This window comes from Prenolepis imparis, unplaced genomic scaffold, assembly GCF_030444845.1.
Source record: "Prenolepis imparis isolate NDT839.2.m4 unplaced genomic scaffold, iyPreImpa1.0 SCAF_3, whole genome shotgun sequence".
Classification (NCBI taxonomy): Eukaryota; Metazoa; Arthropoda; class Insecta; order Hymenoptera; family Formicidae; genus Prenolepis; species Prenolepis imparis.
Window position 1 is genome coordinate 18,654,608 of NW_028141161.1, and position 22,918 is coordinate 18,677,525.

The 22,918-nt window shown below is 27.3% G+C and overlaps 2 protein-coding genes across 2 annotated transcripts; one reads left to right on the forward strand and one right to left on the reverse strand.

Moving 5' to 3' along the window:
• The first annotated feature begins 447 nt into the window (after nt 1-447).
• On the forward strand, nt 448-21,001 carry LOC145934430 (soluble guanylate cyclase 89Db). Its single transcript, XM_083034832.1, has 18 exons — nt 448-891; nt 4,048-4,247; nt 5,029-5,222; nt 5,604-5,737; nt 6,113-6,349; nt 6,486-6,688; nt 6,772-6,879; nt 7,179-7,347; nt 7,418-7,561; nt 7,839-7,992; nt 8,167-8,276; nt 8,920-9,024; nt 16,959-17,118; nt 17,418-17,577; nt 17,692-17,897; nt 18,360-18,565; nt 18,758-18,815; nt 20,550-21,001. Exons 1-18 carry the CDS (start codon nt 850-852, stop codon nt 20,684-20,686), a joined length of 2,727 nt encoding a protein of 908 aa, XP_082890958.1. The 5' UTR covers nt 448-849; the 3' UTR covers nt 20,687-21,001.
• LOC145934425 (trypsin-1) lies at nt 9,325-13,083 on the reverse strand. Its single transcript, XM_083034817.1, has 7 exons — nt 12,900-13,083; nt 12,311-12,473; nt 11,730-11,892; nt 11,429-11,637; nt 10,998-11,200; nt 10,812-10,866; nt 9,325-10,661 (listed from the first exon to the last, which is right to left on the reverse strand). Exons 1-7 carry the CDS (start codon nt 12,966-12,968, stop codon nt 10,546-10,548), a joined length of 978 nt encoding a protein of 325 aa, XP_082890943.1. The 5' UTR covers nt 12,969-13,083; the 3' UTR covers nt 9,325-10,545.
• Nucleotides 21,002-22,918: the final 1,917 nt, after the last annotated feature.

Below are 22,918 nucleotides of genomic sequence, written 5' to 3' on the forward strand. Positions count from 1 at the left end.
TTGACTGGCTACCATATCACTTCTTCCGCATGGGAAGCGTTGTCGCATATCCTATATATAAAAGTCAATAAATTCCATTCTTCTTTTCAGTCACTTATAAAAAAAACCTGTCACAAGTGTGGAACTTATTCTTCTTGAAATATTCTTTTCAAATTTATTGAACTATATTTAAAATATATTAATGAGATTTATTCTGATAAAAAATATACTTTATAATTGATTCCATCATACATATAATAGTTAATATTGCAAAATCACACATATTTGCCACATAGAACTACTATTTCCTCTATTACTACCTCTATTATTTATATAGATCTCATTGATATAATTTACATATATTAAATATATATATAATCTTCTTTTATTGACAAAATGTTATCAACTGAACAATCTCTTCTTGTCAATATATTCTTGATTGAACCCTTTTGCTGAGTGTTTATTCTTCGGAACATTCAGGTGTGAACGCTTCTAGAACATGCAGTCTGCGCACGCATCACGTTGGTCTCTCCAACTTATCCTTGCTGAGTAACCCTCAAGCGACAGTCGAAACTGGATTTTCTGCGCGCCATACGGCTTCCCTCTCTCCTCTGCATCGAGAGAAGGCCTATTGTTCAGATGACATGGCACATGGTTTGCGATCCTGATGGCGCGAAACATTTGTCTTCGAACGTCGTGATTGCAATGAAGCAAGTTTTGTAAAACAATGCGGAAGATTTTCCTTCGCACGTGCCGTAAGATCGCGAAGAAACTCTGTCATAAATTCGCTAAATACTTCCACGGAATATTTCCGCAATTTAATTAACAAAACGCTTAAACAATTAAAACAAAATTTGTGAGCGCGTCAAGATGTACGGAATGCTGCTGGAAAGTGTGCAATATTTCGTGCAGGTCGGTAAAGTGAGAGCAAATAATAAAACTGGCGTTATGTATTTAGCTAACTTGGGATACACATCTCATTTGGAATATGTACTTGAAAAACATGATTGAGTTTAAATTGAATTTTTATTTTCCCTCTTTTACGGTAAGTAATTTCCTTTTATATTTAAAACTTCTTGTTTAATATTTATTAATTTATTTTGTTTTTAAAATGATTTATAATAGTATATATATTTACACATGAGAGATTACAAAAATTAAATTTTAATATTATTGAGAAAGAGATTTTTACTATTTTTATTTTATATGTTATATTACAGTACGAAGAGAAATCAGTGATATAAATCAGTGATATAAATAAATTAAATAACTTATGTAACTATTGTATTAATTTTGATGTGTTGCAAACGTATTTATTTTCTATGTTATTATCCCAAATGTTTTTTATAATAAAAGTTAATAAAACCAAGTAATTCTGCATAATATCTCAAACTTTATAAAGTGTCCCAAGTTAGCATAATTTTTGTGGTAAGAATTTGATTATTGAAATAATATACATTAACTTTTTATTAAATTAAAATTACTAATATACAAATTTTTTATTTGACCTCTAAATTATATTTAAATAAAATATATTTAAAAATTAAAGTTAAAATATTATTAATTTTTTGCTTTGCTTATTTCATAATTGTTAAACGAGTGTTTTTATTTCTTTATATTTAGAAGTTCTAACTCTTCTTATTGCGAATATCATGGTTAGTCACATAAGTTTCATAAGAACATAATGGCACAGCTGTTTCTAGAAATATCCAATTCAAGAAGTTTGTTATTGTGAATGTTTCGCTGATAAAAAAATAAGATTTTATATTTATAAGTATTTAGAAATATTTAAATTACCACGCGCAATTCTTTTTCCTTGACAGTTTGAATATTCCTTTTCTTTCATTAATAACGTTAAGTGGATCCTTTTTTTGCGTATCATGTTAACATAGAAGTACACTCGATCTTTTTTGCGCCAAAAAGCATTTATCTTTCAAGTGCGCAGATTTTAATGAAATTTATCATATGTCTTTTTTATGATATGCCTTTCCTTCTTCGTTATACAATTTATATATTCCAAAAAAATCTAATGTTATAAATGTTATAATAAATATTTATTATATGTTTAATTAATTACAAATTTGATAATCTTTATCACATTTTATCAAAATTACTATTCTATTGTCAAATACATAAATACAGTATAGGTATATATGACACAATTTTTTATCTTATTTAACTCACATTTAAATTTTTATAAATTTTTATCTTAGAAATAAAAAAATGTTTAATATAAAGTATAATATGAATGTGGGTCATAAAAAAAAAGTATTATCGTTAAATGTATCTATCTTAATATTTGATATATGACCGTTACTTAGCGTTTCTAATACAAACACAATCAATTTTTGTCTGAACAGAGGATCTCTCTTTGTTTACTTTACTACTATAATTTGGGGAAGAATATAAATAAAGCAAATTTTATAAAAAGACTGCTCCAATTTGCAGAAAAATTGTAATAATTTTAATGGCATTTACAGATTATTGATTTGATATATACTTTATATATATATATATATATATATATATATTTAAATAGATACATTATATATCTCTCTTATATCGTATAAAGTATTTATTACACTGATAAAAATAATAAATATTAAATGTTAAAAATTTTTTTATAATGTTTAATTAACTATTGCAATTGTAAAATTGTAATATAATTTTGTTACAATTTTTTAAATTTCTTTTATTCTTTGGAAGTTAATAAGTCATTAGTTTGCGGAATTTTTAAATGTGATTATATATGAATTTCGTGAATTAATGGTTTATATAATATGTTAATTAGAAAGAATAAGTAACATTATTTTATTCATTGACGTCATATTATTAGAACAATCAATTAAATTAACATGGTTCTTTGTCTCGCTACTTTCTTGGATTATCCCAAATTGATACACGTACTTATAACGTGTGTCACGTATTCGCCAAAGGAAATGCTTCGTATATGTAATAAATGAAGTACTTGAATATGAATGGACTTAAAAGACTTCCTTTTAGTTTGACATTTTAATTGTATGAAGTTATAAAAATAGCATTATATTATCACATGTAAGGTTGACTATTGATTTGTGTTAATGTCTCTCTCTTGTTTATAATTCTTTGCTTTCGCCACTCGTAATCATTATTAAAGCGCTTATGAAACGTTATAATAATTACATGTATTAACGTAATAATATTCTTTTTCATTTTCTTCGTATAATATTTTTTCTAATAATATTTTATTATTAAATGTATAAATAATAATACACACATAATAATACATAATTATCAAATAAATTCTAATTAGATGATAAAAATAATATAGAATAATTAAAAATATTTATGCACATTATCTGCTGCAACACGAAAGTTTTGTTAAAGTTATACGCTTATTATTAAACATATAAAACTTTTATAAAAATTAATTATATTTTAATTTATAAAATGTATAACTTCTTTAATTGTTTCACTTAAATTGGTTAAACTTTAAACATGTTTTTGTAAAATTTTAAAATATTTTATAAAAATACTATATATACATACATAATATACTTGTAATTAATTGTTTAAAAATACTATACATATACTTGAAATTAATCGTTTATTGGAACATTTCCATCTGCAAATTCGCGTGCTCATTTGCGATATGGTTTCTAAAAGCTCTCCTCATTAACGGTCGTATATTCATTTTCGTGACCACTTCTCATTCTAGTAAAAGAAACATTAATTGGCCTATGTGGGCTGGGAAATTGGCTTGATTATCTAAATCGATTTGAAATTGGTCTATGGAACCAATTATTTAACACATTAATCGACGTATTATTATAGATATTCTTCTTTAACATACAATATTCTATATTTGCGCATATGTGTTCCTACTCTATATGTATAATTCTAGTTTAAAGAAAAAAGTATAAATTTATCTTATATTTATAAAAATATATATATACATACTCACCTTTTTATGTATTAAATTTAATGTTATTTAAGAAAAAAGGAAAGAAAGAGAGGAAAAGAGATTTACTTATAATAAGAAAATAAAATATGAGATAAAATATCGCAAGCAAAAAATATTTTTTACAGTTAGAATTTGGCGAAGAAGTATGGCTTCAAATTTTGGAGAAAGCTGATTGTAAACACATGGTTTTTAATACAAGACAGATATATTCGGATGATCTAATGACCGATTTGGCCGCGGCTCTGGCCACGTATACTGGTGATTCTGTAGATAACATTATGCAATTTTTTGGAAATTGCTTTGTTAGATTTTTCAGTAATTTAGGGTAAGTTTTTGATCGAGAAAAATTGTAATATATAATTATCTTTTTTACTAAATAGTTTTACACAATTTCTGAAAAAATATTTCTTATTATTATTATTATTATTATTATTATTATTATTATTATTATTATTGAGAGAATATGTAATCGGATGTCCAGACTCGTAAAATACATGTCTATTATATGTGATTATGTATAATAATATAAATATTATAATATTTTAATAAATTCGATAGCTAACCGATAATATCAATGAAATGAGAAAATTAATATAAATTTCCGTATTTACAAATATCAAATCATCTTATAAATGAAAATGTATTTTGCATAAGTTTATAAAATATAGTTTCACTGGTTTCTTAAAAACTGAATTTTATTATAATATTTAATGCTAATAATTATTTATATGTTTATAATACTTTTCTTTATATTAAAAATATAAGTATTATTTTCAAAAATTTGTAATCATTGTAATTCTCAAGTATTTATTTCATTAAATTTTATATATCTCAACTCTATCTAAGCTTTTTGCCTTTAATTATATTTTACGATCATAAAGGGTTGAGAAGCATCAGAAATCAAAAGATAACATTTTAATATTAATAAATTTTAATTTTAGAAAAAAACAAAAGCGCTATTACAAATATATATAGAAAAAAATTTAATATCCAAAATGATTAAATATACATCACTTATATATATGTACCTCTTGAAAACACACTTTAATATTTATATAAAAAAACTAATCTAATATTTGCAACTTAATGCTTAATTATTTTATTAGATATGATTGCACTATAAAAGCAACTGGCCGTTACTTTTGTGATTTTTTACAAAGCGTTGACAATATTCACATGCAAATGAGATTTACATATCCAAAAATGAAGAGTCCTTCTATGTATACAACTCATGTCGACCCACAGGGAGTTGTTCTGGTTTATAGAAGTACTCGACAAGGTTTTACGCATTATCTTATGGGTGAGAATTTACCACTTTCGCGCGCGCTTATCGTATATTTTTTTTAAATTAAGTGAAATTATAGCATGATATTTTATATTAAAATAATTTTCTGTTTGTAAATATTTAATATTGTTCTTGTTTGTGTTTGTATATATTTTAAAAAATTAATTATATCATAATTACCACAATCCGTGAACGTGCATGAGAAATTGACTTTAAGTTTTTTTACATAAAGATAAGTAAGTATAAATATAACTGTATAGGTGTTACTTTGTCAATTTAATTATATTTTCTTATATATACATATATATATGTATATATAAAAAAATCTCTCTTTATATACACATACATATAAAATTCTATTATAGGTATGTATAATACAACTCTATCTTCTTACAGGACAATTATTTCAGATAGCAAAAGACCTATACAATACAGAATTAAATATTAGAGTATTAGAAAGTTCAAACAATATTCCAGGATCTCGAAGCGTAATGATTAAGTTTCGTATTGATTTCGATAACCATCAATATGTAAGTCTGAGAATTTTAGATTTTATCATAATTTTCTCTTTTTTAAGAGCGATATTATTAATTTTAGATTTTATCATAACTTCCTCTTTTTTAATAGCGACATTATCAGCTTGTATAGATAAAAACTTGATGAAGTAAATAATAATAAATCACATTCTTATTTGTAATATATATATATATATATATATATATATATCTTGTTGATAATAAATCATATATACCTATATATGTTATAGAATCATCTACATTATATGTTTTCTTACACACTTTATTATTCATATATATTTATGGCCTAATTAAAATTGTATTAAATTATGTCGTTTAAAATAAGTTTAATATTTAACTTATAATTTACATTTCATTGAGAATCTTTAGATCATGAAGAATAATAGAATAAAAACTACATTAAACCGAGAAATGCCGCCCGTTTCCTGCTCGTTTTTCTTACGCCTTTTTCCATTCGGCGTTGTAATGAACAAGGATATGCGAATTCTAGGAGCAGGTGATAAATTGCTCCAAGCCTGGGGTGGTACAACGTCCATTTTAAATAAACCTGTTACAGAAATATTCAAATTAAGGAGACCCAAAGGAATTTCGTTTACATGGGGAAACGTAAGTAATACTCACAAATCATAGATGTATTTGGAAAGCTGCAATAATTAATTTTTTAAGATATTATTTTCAGACATATAATATAGAACATATAAATTGCAACACAAAAATACACTTATAAAATTTATATTTTTAGATAATGTATTTACATTCAGTAATATTCGAATTAGAACTCATTAGGGCGAATGATCATCGCTTCTCGATAAATTCAGATAATACACCAAGTACAAGTAGTAGTTTAGATAGGCGTGGAAGTCAAGGTGCGAGAAGCATCTTGTTGAAGGGCCAAATGAGATACATCGAAGATATTAATGCGATTATATTTCTTTGTAGTCCTTTGTAAGTTTCCTCATATCATTATGATCATATTTTACAAATGGGATAACAAAGTAATAATCGCGATTGTTTTATTCCTGCAATAGAATCAATAATTTAGATGAACTTCTTAATATGGGTCTATATTTAAACGATCTGAATCCTCATGGTATGAGTAGAGAACTAGTATTAGCAGGATGGCAACATTGCGGAAGGTATGTTTAACAAAATTCTCAATTATTAGAAACAATAGCTTATAAAAATTGAATATATTTTTACGTAAAGAAAAAATATTATTATTATTATTATTATCATTGTTATATTTTTTTATTGTACATATGTTTAACTGCGCCACATGCATTTATACACTTTACAACTATATTTTATGACTATATTAATTTTAAGTTCTACATATTATTTCAAATATGTCTGTACCAACAAAAAACTTTTTACACACAATTTTTTAATAATAATAATAATAATAATAATAATCCACATCTTTATATTTGTGAAGATTGGAAATGATGTTTGAGAGGGCAGAACAAAGATCGGCAGAACTAGAGCACAGTTATGCGCTACTGGATCGATGGAAAAATAAGAGCGATGAGCTTCTATATTCCATGATTCCGCAAACAGTGGCTGACCGATTACGAGCCGGAACCAGCCCATTGAGCACTTGCGAAGTATAAAATCAAATTTCCGGCCTTCCTCGATCTTATCTGATAACAAATAATAACGATACTTTATTTCCAGTCATTCGATTCAATAACGGTCCTTTTCTGCGAATTATGCGACTTTGATTATTCAACCATCAAGGGAGCAATGGATATTGTCTTATCTATGAATGCTGTTTTTTCCTGTTTCGATACGCTAATGGATCAGTTTAACGTTTATAAAGTAAGATTATTATACATATATTTTATTGAAAAATTGCTAGATATCTTATCATAAATTACATCATTAGAGATAAAATTTGACTAATACGATGCAGTATTTATAAAATTAATCTTCTTAAATCAATCTTAATCCAATCAAATATTAATATTAAAGCATTTTTCTATGCTTGAGCTGCGAAGATAGCTTATTTGAGTTTTCTTAATGAATTACGATTATAACAGTGTGATCAAAAGAGAGAAATTTCATTAACTGTATGTTATATTTATTGTCATTACAGGTAGAAACTGTTGGTCGCGTGTACATGGCAGCTAGCGGGGCACCGGATAGAAACAAAAACCATGCGCAAAATATCGCCGATGTGTCTCTACAACTTATCGAGCATGTTCGATCTCTCCAATCACCCTCCGGATTGGACATACGAATCCGCATAGGTTACCACTCAATACATATACAGTTAACTTTCGAATACGATATTTTCTTGTATCTCTTGAGATGTGGCTCCGTCTTTAGCATTCGCAAAATTTTTATTTTCCCGAAGAATAATAAGATTATCAATACACATTGTAACAAATAAAAATAATAGAATTTCTTCTGGAATTTTTCAGGAATTCATTCCGGGCCAGCGGTGGCAGGTGTAGTTGGCATTAAATTGCCGAGGTACTGTTTCTTCGGGGATACTGTTAACACAGCTTCCAGAATGCAGACCACTAGTCTGGTAACATATAGTTTCTATATTCTATTTTTACGTAATTATATAATATAATGCATGTAATAATATATATGCAATATATAATAATATAATATAATTTAATTTAATATAATATAAAATTTAATAGAGAGTAATACAATAAAATGAAAACAGAGAACAAAAATTTACACTGATAAACTTGATTGAATTTAAATTTGCACCGTATCAGAAGAAAGTATTTAGAGTTCAAAAGTTTATCAGTACATAATAAATAATACATTACATATTATATAAATATAATATCATATTTATCGTATCATTTGCCTTATGCGTTCTCATACTATATAAATCATATATATCTTTTATCTTTTTATTATTATTTTTTAAGTTTTTCTTATAATCTCTATTTAACAAAAATTTACACTGATAAACTTGATTGAATTTAAATTTGCACCGTATCAGAAGAAAGTATTTAGAGTTCAAAAGTTTATCAGTATATAATAAATAATACATTACATATTATATAAATATAATATCATATTTATCGTATCATTTGCCTTATGCGTTCTCATACTATATAAATCATATATATCTTTTATCTTTTTATTATTATTTTTTAAGTTTTTCTTATAATCTCTATTTAACACTATTTAATTGCATTGTGATGTAGCCAGGAAAAGTTCACATTTCTTCGAGCACTAAAGCTTTGTTACCTAAAGATCTTTATCGCACCGAATCACGTGGCGTTGTATGGGTAAAGGTTTGTATTATAAAAGTCTTTTATAATACTTATTGTTAGTGTATATATTGTATAACATTAAATATATTATTTATTACATAAAGGGGAAAGGAGATATGGAAACATATTGGTTGCAACCAGCAGGAAATGACAAAACGAAACAAGATATTAAAGATGATGAAAACGCAGTAATCGAAGGCCGTCTAATTACTAATATATAAAAATTTGATATTTAAAAACTCATATAATATATAATTTCTATATGAAATAAATGTGTATCTTATCTAGTAAAAAAAAAAACAACTTTTCATATATTTATTCTTTAATATGTTCAAGTCTTGATATCGAGTGCAATCGAAACATTTGCTTAAATTTTATAAGAAATAATCACCTAAATGACCTAAAATATTCATATTATATTCACATTGATTATAAATTTATTTCTTGTTAATAGCAGATAATGAATTGCACATTTTATATTGCCATCTGTCCTCGCCATACCATGTAAATCGTGTTATAAATAGTGTATGTGAATTTTCATTGAAATACCAAATCAATTGAAAGAAACAGAGAAAGTCTTGTGACTTTCTTCCTCGATGTACTTATTGAGTATTGATCAACGTGAAGAAGAGCGCGCGCATGGGCGAAGCCAGGATTTTATCTAGGGGGGGGCAAAAATTTATCAAATAAAATCTAATAACATTTTTTATTATTTTAACTAAACTTTTTATTTATTTTTGTATAAGAATTTATATAAAAATAAATTTAATAATTATGTTAAAGCCAGTCTTCGCTGATCTTCGGAAAATCTTTTTAATATCTCTTCTTCCAGTTTCTTTTTGTTTATACAGAACATATATACTCATTGTCAAACTCTGGATTTATTTGTTGAATTTTGTAAATTGTATTACAGACATCAGATACATTTCTTTACTTTTTTAAAATTACTTCTCTGTGTCAGGGTGTCAGGGGGGGGGGGGCAAATGCCCCCCCTGCCCCACCCTGGCTACGCCCATGAGCGCGCGTGCCTTAATTTTCAATTGCCATATGTACGTTTATGTACATAATGTAAGATGTTATAAGAGAAAAGAGAGTCACGCATTATATATAATTGTTCAATACAATTGTAAAATATTAAATTAATTTAATTAACAACAACGACATTACATATACGGATATATGGTAAAAAAATAAATAAATATAAATTAAATAATTATATCACCTTACGATGCGATAAATTTTTTATATGCACAATGCAACTTTGAACTTTTCAATTCTAATAGCGTGAATGCATTACACAAACTGCGAATATTGCAAATGTGTAATCGGTCTCTCTAAAAAGATATAATTTCATATGATTAAATCATATGATTTAATTGAATGTTGCACTTTTCAAAATGTTAATAGCTATTAAAAATCGTTAACTGTACGTGTTTCATTGTGCATTTTATTGGCTGTTTTCATGGCTTACGTTGAGTATTTCTCATTATTATCGAATAAATGTATTATGTAAAATTAATTGAAATAAATATGTCAGTCTATATTAATTATTGTATATCAACAATAACAACCATCCTCCGTGTTGGATGCAATCCATGTAAGAAATCGATTCACTCTGCAATAAACTCCAGGATATCCAGCTTGAGCACAGCCTTCTCCCCAGCTTACTACTCCTGCGAAATTGAAGAAATTTTATTTTTAAACTTGTTTATCTTGTTTCGCGTAAAAGTACTCCAAGCCTTAACGAAAAGTTTCCTTACATCCAACAATTTTTCGAGTCTCGCTTAGATTAGATAACTAATGCAATTCAAAGTTGAACTTACCAACTATATGATAAACACCATTTTTTTCTACGTGCAACGGACCACCGCTGTCTCCCTAATAATATAAAAATTTTCACATTATTATTCTTCGTGATTTTTTAAATTTGAACGTGATTTTTTTAAATTGAAACGATAATGTATATTGTGCTAGTAGAAAACAAAATAAAATTCCAGTAACTTTCTTACTTGGCAGGAATCTTTGTTGCCTTGTTGGTAACCTGCGCACAGCATATTATCTGTGATTTTACGCGATGGATATTTCGTATTGCGACATTCCGCGTTTGAAAGAATAGGGACGGTAACTTCTCGTAGAGTGCTTGATACTGGGCCACCTTCTTTGATAGCGCCCCATCCAGTCACTATACCATTTTCACCAGCAAAGGTTTTCCCTGAAAACAGATAAACGATATGCGTAAGTATCTCTATCATATAATTAAATTTACATTATCAGTTATCGTCATTATCTTTCTTAGTTTTTCAAACTTTCAACTTTATATAATATTGTAAAATTTTCAAAATCCAATACGTTGATATATTTTACATGTTTAGGAAATAATATAAATTATTTTTTGATAAATTATTTTTTAATAAAACCAGCTTTAAAATTTAAAAATTACCTGGTTCCGGAAGACAGACAGGTCGCATCGAATCCTGGAACTTGATAGGATCTTTCAGCTTAATAAGTGCAATATCGTTGTTGTAATTGGTAGTTGAATAACCACTGTGTTTGATTATCTTTTCTACTTTGAAATCCTGCGTTTTGCTTTCACTAGTCGAATTCCAATCGTGCTCCAATATTCGGACAGTCAATTTACTTCCATCGAATCTGTTATAAAAAAAAATCTGATCGATTATCGACTGTATTTTACACAGATACATTTAACGATAACCAGAAACCGATATGAACAAGTGAATTACCTGTCAATGCAATGAGCTGCTGTCAACACGTATCGTGAATTTATGACACTACCGCCGCAATAAAATTGTCCTCTGTACATCAATAGAACCATCCAAGGATACTGATTGACGAGTGTTTCAACGCCTCCGACAATACGATTATGTTTGTTCGTCAAACCGCAAGCTATAAATTAAAGACTAGTATCTTACTCTTTCTTTCCTTTTCTCGTACTCCATAAATACTTTTCTTTTTGCTTCATTAATGATAGAAGTTGCAATTATGTACAAAATGAATCATTTTTTCAATAATATTTTTAAAAATGCGTTTATTAATATTATTTTGTCTTTTTCTCATATTATAATATATTTTAGTTATAAAATCAATGCAATCACAATTTCAAAATTATTTTAAATTCAGCTTAGACAATTGTGCACCGTAATTATATAATTATAATTCAGAATTCTCAATAATATCGAAAAAAGTGGAATAAATAACATGGAACTGGATATATAATAATAATCGAGAGTATATAATTAAATATTATTTGCTACAAATGAAAAATTATATAAATGTAATAAAAAAATAATAAACTCAAACTTACTACATTTTGTACATTTTTCTGGTTGTGGAGGTTGTGTAACTGTTGGTGGCTTCGGCGCCACTACATCTGCCAACCATTCCCAGAATCCTTTTTCGCTACTGATTTCACTTGTGCTATTTAAGTTTTGCTCTTTCGCGTGTAAAGTTGAATTTGTCTGCAATTGCTATTTAATATAAATTTTTAAAATTAGAATATTTAGATTACAATTTTTATTAATTTTGAACCAAAATAGATTATATGAAATATTTTTCAACTTTTAATTCGTGAATTATCATCCATGATATTTTTAATAAATCTAATATGTTTACATAACTGTTGAATAATAAAACTTTTCACGTGCACTTGAATTAAGTTTAAGAAAATCTAATATGTATTACTTTACATAATATAACATCTTTGTTAAAGAACAATTCACTTTAAGGTGAAAAATTCAAAAGAAATGAAATATAAATCTGGAAGATGTATATTTGTGTATTTTTAAATACATTTTTTTATATTTTATTATACCATAAAATGATTTACGAAATGTCTATAATTTGTGTTCATAAATATGCAAAAACACCACATTATTAACACATTTCGATGATACCTCATTGTCAATGGTGGCCGTTATTGCAGTTACGGCAAATGTTAATAACAACATAAATCGAAACAACATTGTTCCTTGCACTTTAAAATATCACACTAACGGTACTACTGTGTTACTTCCTATTGAGCACTGCGAGAAGGAGTGTTGAACCGATCTGATCGACAACACTTCCTGCCGAGGCAGCATATACTTTCACACAAGCCTCCGATTCGGTGTCACGTCTTTATTTATACGGAATAGTGGACAAGCCGGTAGCAGGAGTGAAAATTTAGGCTAGCGATATGTAAATTCACCGCAAACAAATGTATAAGCACATAAGAGATCTGTTAAACCTATCGGTTTACAAAAGATCAAGTATCTTGCTCAGCTGATTCCTTTTTTTCTTTCTCTAGCGATTTCTCTTCTAAAAATGGTATAAGAGAGCAAAGATAAAATGTTCTAGTTAAAAGAAATTTATTCAAAAATGTAGTTCGCCAAATGTTTAAGCAAATGTTTATAGATCTGAACATGTTATTCCGTATTAAATATCTTCTTAACACTTTTCATAATTTGTAAATAAAATTGTGTTCTTGTCAAAAAAATTAATGTTTTTAAATAATTATGAGAGAAATCTCATTTATCAAAATTTTGTTTTTTTTAATATAAAACAGGTACAATATTTGCTAATATTTAAGTATAATAAATGTGTTAATGTACATATATATAAACCGAAGAAGAAATCTGTTATGAAATATTAATGTAAACTTCTGTAGAATAGAATAAGTGGAATAATTAAATTAAAATAATTAAATATTTAGTTCTTAATAAAACTTAAATTATTAAATTAATATATGTATATGTGTATACAATATTTCTTCAACATATATATGTTATTGCGTAAATGTTGAATAGCATGCGTTACATATTTTACTTTTAAAATTTCGGTGTACTTAATAATTGAATGTTTGCGATGATAAATCGCGTTTGGTTAATTTAAAGAGAGAAGAGAGACAGAGAAAGAGAGAGAAAGAGTACAAATATTTTTTGTGTATAAGAATGTCACATATACATAACAATATGTTTATATGAAGTGACATGTCACAAATTCTTTGACAGATCCTCGCCCTTGCCTTTGTTAGTATCTCTCCGACCTGGCACCTGGCTTATCATAACTTCGATTAGTGCTGAACAAACAAGATAAGATGCGGCAGGGCGAGATATTATACATCACCTGTAACTTGTAACAGTGGGTCAAGGTATATAGGTAACGCGACCCTCATGCGGGCGAGACGCGCATTACCTTATTGTCTTAATGTGCGTCTAACTTTATCAGAAGCCTTGCTTTATTTTTCACGTTTCTTCAGGGTTAGATTATATGCGCGATGTAATCTGTTTACATTACGAATTTTTTATCACAGATAATACAAAGGATGATTATATATTTAATTTCCAAACTATTTAAGTTTAAATTTTAAGATTAAAAAATTAATCTTAATTTTAATTAAGATTTAAAAAATTAGAAAATATATAAAAACCAAAAAGAAACAATATTTCATAATTATATCAAATTAATTAATCAATTAAACAATCGTACAAAAAATAATAGTGTTATAGTAAAATTAAATGCTATATATTTAACTTTAATTGCTATATAGGTATTTAATTTAAATTAATCAAGATAGTGCATAAAACATATATACATACATATATATATATATATATATATATATATATATTGCTATCAATCTTTGAAATAAAAGAAAACGAAAAAAGACATATATATTTAAAATTCACGTTTGATTTATTAGCGAGAAATTTCAAAGTTTATATATATAATATCGGTATTTTCAAAATAAAAGAAAACAAAGATTTATATATATTTATGTATGTGTTTGTGTGTATATAAAAAGTCCTTGATAACGAATCAAATGTGAATTTTAAATCGTTCGTCTCATCTGAGACTTTCGTGGTGAGCGTTTCGAGAGGAACACTTTCGCATTTCTGCCTCGATGCAATTTGACGTCCGCTGAAAATTATATGCCAAAAGGGAGAAGGGAGAGAAGGAAGATGCATATAATTCGCAGTGAAAGTAAAATCATCTGTAAGTTAATAAGTTGCAAGATGATGTTTTTTCCGTCCGTGTTGAGGAATACGCGAATGCAAGTATGAAAAAATGATGCGGAACAAATTCAAAATTATGCGAGGAAATTGCGACATTTCTAATTGAATGCTTACTTACGGTATCTTTCGTGCCGGATATTGCGCGTTTATTGCGCGAATTCTTCTAATGCGTTTTCTTCCATTACACGATCAAAGAACCTTGATAGTTTAAACTATCCTTAAACAAATTAATGACCCGAGATAACTTCGTTTCTCATGAGAATCATTGACAAATCACAATTATATTGGCCTAATTAAAATTGCAACAGCATCTTACTTTTATAGTCTCGATGTATCCGTATTATAAAACTATAATTCTGTAACAGAGTTTATGAGTCTATGATGTAATAGAATTTAGTATAATTTTTATATTACTCTTCTGCTAATACTTCACTTGAACATACATGATGATTGTTAAACTAATAGTCGCATGTCATATCAAAAAAAAAATGGTGCAACAATGTTTAATGCGATCAATCTTTGCGCCGGGTGGTCGCGCAGTAAAAAACTCAAAGCAAATCACTTTCTTCGGAAAGGATACAACCTCGTAAACGCGCGCTGGAAGAAAGCGTCTTACTGGAATTCGACAATAAAAATGAGATTCACGCGACGACACTTCGCGCGAGGTGTTAAAGTGCGCCGAGTGAAATCCCTGCAATTAGTTGTCTCGCTCGCGTGAGCTATCAACGAGACGAGCGACCCATCACCATCATCAACATCATCATTATCATTGTCGTCGTGGTCGTGGTCGTCATCGCGCGGCAATGAACCACGACGGCCACGAGGCGTGGTGATGTTCATCCGCTGACGAAATTGACATTGATCCAGTCTCGGTGGATCCCTGAAAAGAAGGGTCGCCGTAAGGAGGTGGACCGGGTTGACATTGGACGGGTTCGTGGTGGTCGATGAATCGATTGCGCCATACATACCGTCTCGCTCGTGCGTACTTATACACTCGTGCAAATTCTCATTGTGTCTGTACCAGTGGTACCCTGTGCAGGTGAGAGACAACGGACGCGTACACCGACCGGGTGATTTAAAGGCTGTCACATGCAACATCTGCCAATGCAAACGCACCACTCAAGGTTGACGATCCCCACCGAGACACGTTTGCGGCTCTTGCGGGTTCTGCTTCATTAGTTATAATTTACTATAAAACGGCAAAACGACCAGGATACCTTTAGACTTTTCACGCCACGGGTGTAAGCACGTGCACGGGCGCGAATCTTGCGGTAAAACCAGAGATCGGCTGGCATCAATTACCGGAAACCGCATACGAGAACACAGCATGGACGGCTATGCAAGAATGGAATACATGTTCGCGCTCTCTCTATGCCTGAGCTGTTGCGTCTACGCGTTGCCTCACGTGGTAAGTTAAATAACCATTATATGAATGTGTTATGTTTACTAGAAAGAGAGACTAGTAGTAGTAGCAGCAGTACGTCGTAGTAACAGCAGTGGAGTATTCTGTTCTCGTCTGTTTAAAACTACATTTCAATAATACTATAAATAAATTAATTAATTAATTAAAATAAAATGTCAACATATAATTAAATTATATTATATTATTTTTATATTGCCTCGTGTACTAAGTGTCTTGAATTTATTTTGACATATGCAAATTACCAAATCTGCTTATTTATATTAAGATAATATAATTTATATAATACAGATTTTTTGAACTTTTGAACTTTTTTTATTTTTCTTTTATATTCTTTATTATTTGCGCAAAAGTAAATAGTCCATAAATATTACATTAAAAATATTATATAATTATTGCAAAATAGTTATTTCTTTATTTTAATGAAAGATTCCAGTAAAGAAATATTTATACTTACACATAACATCTTAAAATTTTAAGTAGGCAAGTAGAATTGACAACGTAAGAGGAATCTAATCATTCATATGCAAACATTGCAGGACAATAGACGGAATTTTCCTACTTCAAACGTTCAAGTGCACTACAATATCACAAATGCTGAGATTCATGATCGTCCAACAATAGACGAAGTATCTTATATCGATTTCGACCCCATATCTGCATCTATTTCCAAAAGGCCGAACGTCTGTAAAGACTGCAGTAAGTGAAAGCATTTGAGATAATGTATCCGAGCGACATATATTTAATTATATAAAATAATTTCATTAAAATATAATAAATAAATACAAAATATATTTAATTATATAAAATATATAATATAAAAATCTATATACATATACACAACATACAAGAATAATTTTTTATTAATAATAATTTTCTTTATTACACAATATTTAATTAATTATAAATAATTGGACACGTAATTAAGCAATTAATCAAACTGATGATTAATTATCATCCGAATATTAATACGTGGATTATTATATTAATAATTGCAGGTTGCGGGCTTGGAAGAAAGACACGAATTGTCGGCGGCAACGTGACGAGTATTTACAGCTATCCTTGGCTTGTAAGCATGAGTAGAAAGGGAACTTTTTACTGTGCCGGAAGTCTTATAACACGCAAACATGTTTTGACAGCAGCACATTGCTTGCAACCGTTTGTATCAATTATAATCGTAGATAATTACATATATTTATGAATTATTTTCTTAATTCTAGTATTAATACACCTTATAATGTACTAACATGTTATTATCAACATTATTTTCAGATTCGATATTAAAACTATCAGACTTGTCTTAATGGACAGCAATCATCCTTCAATAAATAACGACGCTATAGTTCGACGTATTAAAACGGCAACTATTCACGAAAATTTTAATGCTTATTCTTTCAATAATGACATTGCGATTATAGAGATGGATCAGCCTGTATCTGTAAATGATCTCGTGCGAACAGCATGTTTACCTGAAGACAGTAAGCTATTTCTGATATTAGTAAAATATATATATATAAATTTCACAAAAATTTGCCATTCTCTTAAGTTATATTATGAATTATAAATATAAAATTATCTTAACTATTTCATCATTTTTTGTATTACATATACAACATACATGATTGTTATAAATAGTTTATTATAAATTATAAATTATAAAGTATTTGCAATCACAATAAATAATAATCTGCATATATATTATATATATATTATATAATTAAAATATGCTGTAAATAACGCTATGCTTCGTCAATTTTATTAATTAGTTAATTCTGCATGTATATGTTAAGATATATATATATATTCTAAATTCAAATGTTATACCTACTCAAAAATTTATATAACAAATGAAACGAAAATTAAAATCTTTACCTAGAATTCGATGCAAGTGGCAGTAAAAGAATGTCAATTAAAGATAATAAATTTATACAAAATTATAGAAACTATCGATTATACGGGAGCAATTGCAACTGTAATTGGATGGGGTCGAACGGGAGAAAACAAGCCGGTAAGTGACGAACTGCGTAAAGTTAATTTACCGATCTTGTCACAAGAGGAATGCGATCAAGCTGGATACGCGAAAAATCGCATCACCGAAAATATGTTCTGTTCTGGTTACCTCGAGGGAGAACGTGATGCTTGTTTTGTAAGTATTTCAGGAGTTTAAAATAAATGCAAACAATTTCTGAATAAAGAAAAGAAATGCATTATATATATAATAAAAGTATATAAAATTTATATAATATATTGACTCTTTCATAAAAGAGCGAATTATTTTCATTCTTTGTTTCTTTGCGCCACAATATACTTTTAATTATACTTTTATTTTTATTTAAAGGGCGATAGTGGAGGCCCACTACATGTCAAAGGAGTTTATGGACAACTTGAAGTAATAGGTACGTACTTATATGTTACTTATTTTATATTTATATAACAATTTTAAAACTAAAATTAATTTTTTTCTTTACACAACTGCACTCCGTATTCTATATTGTATTAGAAGTTTCTATCTTAAAAGTTTGAATAATTAATAAATTTTTAAATAAAATTTTTTATTAATATAGGGGAGAATGTTATACTTCCGGGATCCCTCAATTTAATAAATGTATTTGATAGATTTTTTATCGAGAAAAAAAAGTCGCAAACTACGATATTTTTCAAGATATCAATGTTTTAAAATTTTATTTTTTTTAAGGATATATTGAATAGATATACCATCAATGGTATCGTCGTGAATTTTTAACTGAACATTCTTAATAATGTCCCAAATCGTGATGAATTATTTTAAATTTTTTTACTTGCTCCTTTAAAGATTATTAATTAATAAATTTTGCGATTTTAACATAGAGTTTTATGCGAACGTTCGAGAGACAGATAATAAATTATTTATAAACTATGAATATCAATGATAAAAATTTGATTTTATAATATTATGTTCTTGAAACATGTAAAAAAGTTTCTACAAAGTTCATATTTACTTGCTCATTTTGCAATTATTAAAAAACTGTGATTATCGGTTTAATGAGATATTAACGTCAAAACATGAGAACGCTGAATAATCTTATCTCTCTTCCGTTTTTTAGACCAATTCAATTTTCATAACATTAGCAGCCGTATAACCTGACACGGAAAAAATTGCTACTAATAAGTAATTGAATGAAATAAAAAATTTTTGCAACATTGTCACTTTTTATATCGTATTTCAATTAATCATATTTATTGTTAGTTTTTCTATCATCAATAAAAACGGTTCACCATATTCTAATGCTATAAAAATGAATTTTATTAATTAAAAAAATTGTTGAAAATATTTTATTTGCTTTTTATGGTAAATTAATGTTCCATAATTTTATTTTTCTTAGGGTTGAATTCGCTTTCAAAACTTTTAAAATGAAAAATGTTTCTTTGGGAAATATATAAAAATTACATTATATTACATTAATTACAATAATTATACAATAATATTATATATTACAATAATTACATTATACATTTTCTTGGAAATTAAAATCTATTTACATTGAAGAAGACTTTGAACTATGATTTCGTGAATTTCTTATAATTTTTTTAAATTCGTGTTTTGTTCAATTTTAACTTTTTGATGTTTAGGATTAACTTTTGAAAGATGATCCGTCTAATACGTCCTTAATATATTGAGTTTTTAAAATTTTTAGCAAGAGATTATTTTGATCAATTTTTCAACAAATTTTTTAATATAACAAATCTAATTTTAATTTAATCAGAAACAGATTTGGATTAGAATTTTTTCGAAGTGAAGGGTGCAGTTTATAATATACTTATATACACACACACATAAATTATTTCACCAAATATATTTTTTCTTAAATGTACATATAGTATATATAGTACCATCAATTGTTGTGGAGAAAGTATTGCTATTATTGCGACTTTTAAAAATCGATATCTCGATACTATAGATCGTAGCGCATTGGTTTGCGGCATTCTTCTTTTGAAAAAAATCTTATAAAAATAACTTATCAAATTGAGGAGTCTCGAAAATAACTCTTTCTTACCTTAAAATAAAATAAACAGAACTCTATTAATTAAAAAATATGTCTAATATCAACTTGAATTCTAAGATCTTAATTTTTATGTATGTGTTTCAAAAGGCATCGTATCATTCGGCAGAGGGTGTGGGCGTCGCAATTTTCCAGGCATTTATACCAAGTTAACAAATTATATTGAATGGCTTAAAGATCATTTAGATGAGGAATGCATTTGTCCACCACCGTATCAACAAAACTAACTTTTGTTATGAGTTACTTTATTATGACATATTACAATTATGATAGAAAAATAAAACGTTAAAGTAGCATTCCGATATTCATTTGAACATTATAAACTTATAAGAAAAATATTTTTATCTTAGGGAGTAGTCCACCGAGTACGTGAGAATTATAAGTTTCTTTGACAATTTATTATAGAGGAAAACGCGTTTAAATAAAATTAAAAAATGTCAAAGACTATGTTTAATGGAAATTTATTCTTACGACTAAACCATATCATTTACGAATTACGAATAAACTATCATTTAAGTTTAAGTTAAAATAATAGTTTTTCCAAATTTCCAAGATGGGCTGCCCCCTTAAGTTAATATTTTCATATTAAAAATAATTCATATTTGACTATTACTATATATAATATATTTTTAGCCTTTAAATTAGTTTAATATTATTTATAACAAGTTTTATATGCATACTGCAAACATATAAATATTTTATCTAGTTATTTTACCATAGAATTATATTATGTGTGTGTAGTAAAAATCTTTGCACTATATTAGTTTATTATATCTATTTATATATATAATATTAGATATATCTAGTCCAGAAAAAATGTACATAATAAAATATTTATATATAATACTGCGATATTATATATTGTAATGCAATGTCTTGTTAAATAACACGAGATGTATAATAACAAAAAGTATGAATAGTTCTTATTTACTTAATATATTGTACATAAAGTTGTTAAAATTATAAATAATTTATTATCAATGATGTATCAAAAATTATTGCTTTCTTCTTTTCCTTTTTTCCTTTTCTCTAAAAATATTATATACTATAATAATGTTTATTTAGATTTAAATCATGAGATCAAGAAATTATCAAGAATATTGCATTTTGCATATTCATGTTACACGACATGTGCATGTAATTATTTACATAATAGTAATCTTGCAAAAGTAATTACGTTAAACTGCATTTTGAAAAGATATATTGAAATAGTTTTCCATATTTATAAGATTCTAATTTATAAAGTGTTTTAGAGTTGACACACAACTTGGCAAATTATCTTAAAGTCATTTGAGACGAAAATTTTAATATCAAAATATAAGGTTGTATACATATAATATCAATTTTTAAATAAAAAGCATTAAAGTTGACTAATCAGATTTCTCAAAGTTTGCGCTTTCAGACATTACACAATTACAAGTGTTCTCAGATATCAATTTATTTCCAAATATTTGTCATAATTTTCTAATAATATCGAAAAAACGCTTCTAAAATTGTCTCATGTTTCTGCGGATAAAATCTGTATAGATTTGTTGACAATAATAACAGCACAAAAATATTTTAAAATATTGGCGTTAAAAATGTGACATTACGTCAAACTGTCAAAGTTGTCAAAATGTGTTATAAATAAACGATATCTATCATACAATAAAAATTATCTTCTTTATTCTGTAAGATGGAATACATTTAATCAATTAATTCTTTTTTAAGTTTATTAAGGAAATAAAAAATTATTTATAAATTGTAATTATATTATTGATTGAAGATACTTAAGTCCGTATTTATTTAGACAGTCAATTAATAATCTTAAAATAATTGAACCATCAGATGTTGTCATGCTGCGCATATGTGCAATGACCAGACGGACTGAGATTCATATTACAGTTATTTTACAGCTGTTGATTGATTATAAAGGGAAAAGGATGGTTTTCGAAATATTTTAAAAGAGTGCTAAAGCCCCATCTGAAGTTGTGTTTTATCAAAATATCTTTTTATCTAAAAATGGCATGCAAAAATTTTCAGCGTGTATTTTCTCGCTTCTAACATCATAATCCAACATGGTCGAGGACCAAGGACCCTTAATAGATGAATCTTGAAAATCAATTTGATATTTGTTCGTTCTCGATTCAGTAGAGATACTCAAGAGAAAATTTTAGTTAAAAATTTCAGTTGATTTTTAATCAAAATGTAACTATATTGAATCGTCCGTATCTCAAAACATAAAACTCCAATCTGAGTATTTAACCTGATACGTTCTTGACATATGAGATTTGAGAAACGACTATAAATACGGACCTAAGTTTTTTTGTTAACAAAAATATGCATCTATATAGATATACATTCTCATAATTATATATAATATGCCGCAAAATATTTAGACAAAATACTTTATATTTAGAAAAACCACTATATGAGGGATCATTCATCTGTGACAAACATATTTTATATTTCATAATTCT

Bases quoted from the DNA above. Each gene is read 5' to 3' on its own strand.
- LOC145934430 (XM_083034832.1), top strand. From the start codon at position 850: ATGTACGGAATGCTGCTGGAAAGTGTGCAATATTTCGTGCAG. The intron at 4,248-5,028 runs GTAAGTTTTTGA...TTATTTTATTAG, and splicing joins AGATTTTTCAGTAATTTAGG to ATATGATTGCACTATAAAAG. The intron at 6,689-6,771 runs GTAAGTTTCCTC...TTCCTGCAATAG, and splicing joins ATATTTCTTTGTAGTCCTTT to AATCAATAATTTAGATGAAC.
- LOC145934425 (XM_083034817.1), bottom strand. From the start codon at position 12,968: ATGTTGTTTCGATTTATGTTGTTATTAACATTTGCCGTAACTGCAATA. The intron at 11,893-12,310 runs GTAAGTTTGAGT...TTTAATTTATAG, and splicing joins AGAAAAATGTACAAAATGTA to CTTGCGGTTTGACGAACAAA. The intron at 10,662-10,811 runs GTAAGTTCAACT...TCAATTTCGCAG, and splicing joins TGGTGTTTATCATATAGTTG to GAGTAGTAAGCTGGGGAGAA.